This window comes from Sinocyclocheilus rhinocerous, unplaced genomic scaffold, assembly GCF_001515625.1.
Source record: "Sinocyclocheilus rhinocerous isolate Xijiao unplaced genomic scaffold, SAMN03320098_v1.1 scaffold1349, whole genome shotgun sequence".
Lineage (NCBI taxonomy): Eukaryota > Metazoa > Chordata > Actinopteri > Cypriniformes > Cyprinidae > Sinocyclocheilus > Sinocyclocheilus rhinocerous.
This window is the reverse complement of record NW_015650713.1, coordinates 163,360-167,116: the sequence shown is the minus strand read 5'-3', so window position 1 is coordinate 167,116 and position 3,757 is coordinate 163,360. Positions and strand designations below refer to the sequence as shown.

General features: G+C 36.0%; 1 protein-coding gene across 1 annotated transcript in view; it reads left to right on the top strand.

Moving 5' to 3' along the window:
- Positions 1-1,769: 1,769 nt before the first annotated feature.
- The window catches only part of LOC107712492 (serine/threonine-protein kinase PAK 3), a 126,877-nt gene continuing 124,889 nt past the window's right edge, over positions 1,770-3,757 (top strand). The window contains exons 1-2 of the mRNA XM_016517763.1: positions 1,770-1,961; positions 2,564-2,664. Of these exons, the coding sequence (XP_016373249.1) occupies positions 1,793-1,961; positions 2,564-2,664 (270 nt within the window). The 5' untranslated portion in view covers positions 1,770-1,792. The remainder of the gene's footprint in view (positions 1,962-2,563; positions 2,665-3,757) is intronic.

Here is a 3,757-nt window from a genome sequence, read left to right as displayed (position 1 = left end):
AGGCTTAACGTGAGCAGTCTCTGAAATGGCGGCCATGTCATGACGAAACTCTGGAAGATCAGCTGAGACGTGACGAGACTCTAAAAGGGCGGCCATTTTGTGAAGAGACTCTTGTGTGGCGGCCATCTTGCAATGAAGCTCTTGAATGGCGGCCATGTTCTGAAGAATCTCTTGAGTGACTGGCATGATGTGAGCAGGCTCTGGCTTGGCAGACTTGACGTGAAGAGGACTTGGCGTAGCAGACATGACGGGAGCAGGCTCTGGTTTGGCAGACGTGATGTGAGCGGGCTTCTGGGAAGTGTCATGTTCCTTCTCCATGACACCCACAGCATATTACTAATGTTTATAACTCATGAATAAATGGTTCACAGGAGTTCACTTTACATTAAGGTTCACTTTCACAGGTTAATGATGTTTATAACTCATTAATTAATGTTTCACAGGTGTTCTCTTGACATTAAGGTGCACTTTCACAGGTTACTAACATTTATAACTTATTAATAAATGGTACACAGGTGTTCACAATACATTAAGGTTCACTTCCACAGGTTATTAACATCTATAATTTATGGATAAATGGTTCACCCTACATTAAGGTTCACAGGTAACTAGTAACTTTGATTTTTCCCCCCAAAATAAAGTTTAATAATTTAATCTTGATAAACAAAAGATATCAGTTTTATACATTGCTGTGGATAGGCATCATGGACTTTTGCAGGACATCATGGGTAAGATACTGTAACGAATTCAGTCCACTACCCACAAAAGTCCTCCACATAATCCTCAATGGAGCGATTACCTTGATGGAGGCGAACTAGGCGATCTGCTGGGTTCATTTTGGCTGGACGTGTATTCTGTAACGAATTCAGTCCACTGAAGGCAAGCGTAGTGAAGAACCCATGTGCAGTTTATTCAAACAAGGTGAAATCCAAAATGCAAACATAATCCCATGAACATGAAACAAAACCCAAACACCAAACCCCACATTACAGATACAGAGTACCTTATGGTAAGCAACAAAAAAATGACATGAGTCATGAGATATAAATGAGAAAACCACAAATTCAACACCCTTCAGTCTTGCTATAATAGTCTATTTGTGGTGTAATAAATCAGGAATCTGTTTTTGAGATAAATAATGAACAAATAGGTTTATTAAGCTTCTATAACGTGATTTAAAAAATGGCTCACTTTTTGGCAGGTATTGCGCTAAAATTACTCTTTTTATTCACGCATTTATTACTGCTTATCAATGATTTATACTGCATTTGTAAATGAGTTATTAGTCATTCATGAACATCTTTACAAACCATTTAAAAATGGAACCTTAATTTTAATTGTTACCAAAAAAAGTTTCCGGGTTCATTTCTGGATTCACTGGAAATGGAAGATCATGTTGAGGGTGCTGCATGTTTGGGATACAATGTTCCGCAAAGCTTGCACAAGTTATGATCTGCGCATTTTATCAAATGTAGAAGGTCATCTAGTATTTCACATAATAATTTACAATAAAACTATTATCTTTTAGGTTATTCATTCAATAATATAATTATTAAAAATATATTTATTTATATAAATCAAGAATAATCAAAATTGTTGATTATTACTGTTATAAAGTCATGTTGTTATTTGTTAGTTCATGATACCTAATGCACTGACGAATGTATAGAACCTTATTGTGAAATGTTTAGTAAATATTCATATTGTTTTTCATAGACCATATATCTGAAAGGTAGACTTTATAAAAGCTCTCTCTTTCTCTCTTTGCAGGCCATAGTGAGTGCAAATAAAGATGTCCGATAGTGTTGATATTGAAGAAAAGCCACCTGCCCCCCCTTTAAGAATGAACAGTAGTTCCCGTGACCCTTCCTCAGTACACAGTTCAAAACCACTTCCAATGGCTCCAGAGGAGAAGAACAAGAAAGCCCGTCTCAGGTCCATCTTTCCCGGGGGAGACAAAAGTATGTGCACCCAGTTGCCCTACACGGAATCTGTACACTTTCACATTTTCTGTGCTCAGTCTAGGGAAAATATGTGGAATGCGTTTAAATATGGTAAAATGTGTTTAACAGATCTAAACGTACTGCTATTGTATGACCTCAGAAGACTTGGAATATACAGTATAGTATAGCTTTTAATGTTTGTAATTTATGCAACTTAACAGCCTTAGTTCCCAGTCATTATTATTTAATAGTAGAAACAGACTGGATATTTTGTGAATTTTTTTTTATTTGTGTATGGATTAAAGAAAAACATGGGTTTGAAGGGGGAGTAATTTTTGTTTGTTTGTTTGTTTTTTGGCTGAACTGTTCCTTTAACTAGTTTCACCAACAAGATCTCTTTTTAGCCAGTTTTACCAGAAATTGTATGCTGCGTATCTATAGGTAGAGTTACTAGTTCTTGTTATTCTGGTCCTCCAAACCAGCAATTACTAGCATAATCTACACTGGTCTAAGCAAACCAGCAGAGTTGCCAAAGGGCTGTATTGTACCATTCAAACTGAATTCCGTTTTGATGGGCTGATCTAAAAGTGTTAAAGTGTGTTTGTTCCTCTATTCAACAGCCAATAAAAAGAAAGAGAAAGAGCGTCCAGAGATATCCCTGCCGTCTGATTTTGAGCACACCATCCATGTAGGCTTTGATGCAGTAACGGGGGAATTCACTGTGAGTTTACCCAGTCTCAGGTGTTTTGGGTTTTGTGTGTTTGTTTAAGAGTCATTGTTATCTGTGATGTATGTTTCATGTGGATGATATCGTTTTATAACAGTTGGCATGTGTGTGTGTGTGTGTGTGTGTGTGTGTGTGTGCGCATGCGTGCGTGCGTGTGTATGTACTGACATGTTAGATATTAGCATTAGTAATGAAAATAAGCAACCATAAGGAAGATATTTAGAACAGTGCCATAACGGTAACTAGGGCTGGGAGATGTGGCCAAAATTATTATTATTATTATTATTATTACTACTAGGGATGCACCGATACCACTTTTTCCAGTACTCGCCCGATACCGATACTTTTAGTTTTGGTACCTGCCGATACCGATATTTTTATTGCATTTGTACATGCCGCCGCGCGCTCAATCCACTCAGCGTGCTTTGTTTATCCGCTCGCGTACATCAGCTATACAGTCAATACTGAATGTTTCACATTATATTCATTGCATACATATACTTCGTAGTAGACATCCTTATCTCCTTTCTGCTGTCTGTTGTTCTGTTGTCGGTGTTTCTTTGTTTGAATATGGCGCTTATCACATGCTGTGTGGTATCGGCGTTTGGTATGGGGGCATTTTAACGAGTATGAGTACAGGAGACCAGTATCGGACCTAATTACTACCCATATTATACAATGTAGATTTTTATCACAATATGTATTTACCTTTAATGGGGAAGGAAATGCTTTGCACATGTTTGTTAGACCTTGAGAATGAGTGTAAACATAACTTGTTTGTTTACAGTTAAACTCCACAGAGTAAGTTGCGAATTTAGGGCCCCATGAAATCGATTTTATTTGTCCCTAAATTCTGTTTTCCATTTATTTTATTTTTTTCTGAATTCTGTGTTTTATAATTTAATATAAATGTATCATCCAAAAAAAAAAAAGTGTTCAATGAAATGAATTAATAAATTTTAATTTTAATAAATTTCAATTTAATCAATCTTTTAAAATTGTAATTAAATGAAAATATCACAGTTAATTTACAAAACATTTCATTTTGTTAGTTAGTTATTCAGTCATATATATATATATATATATT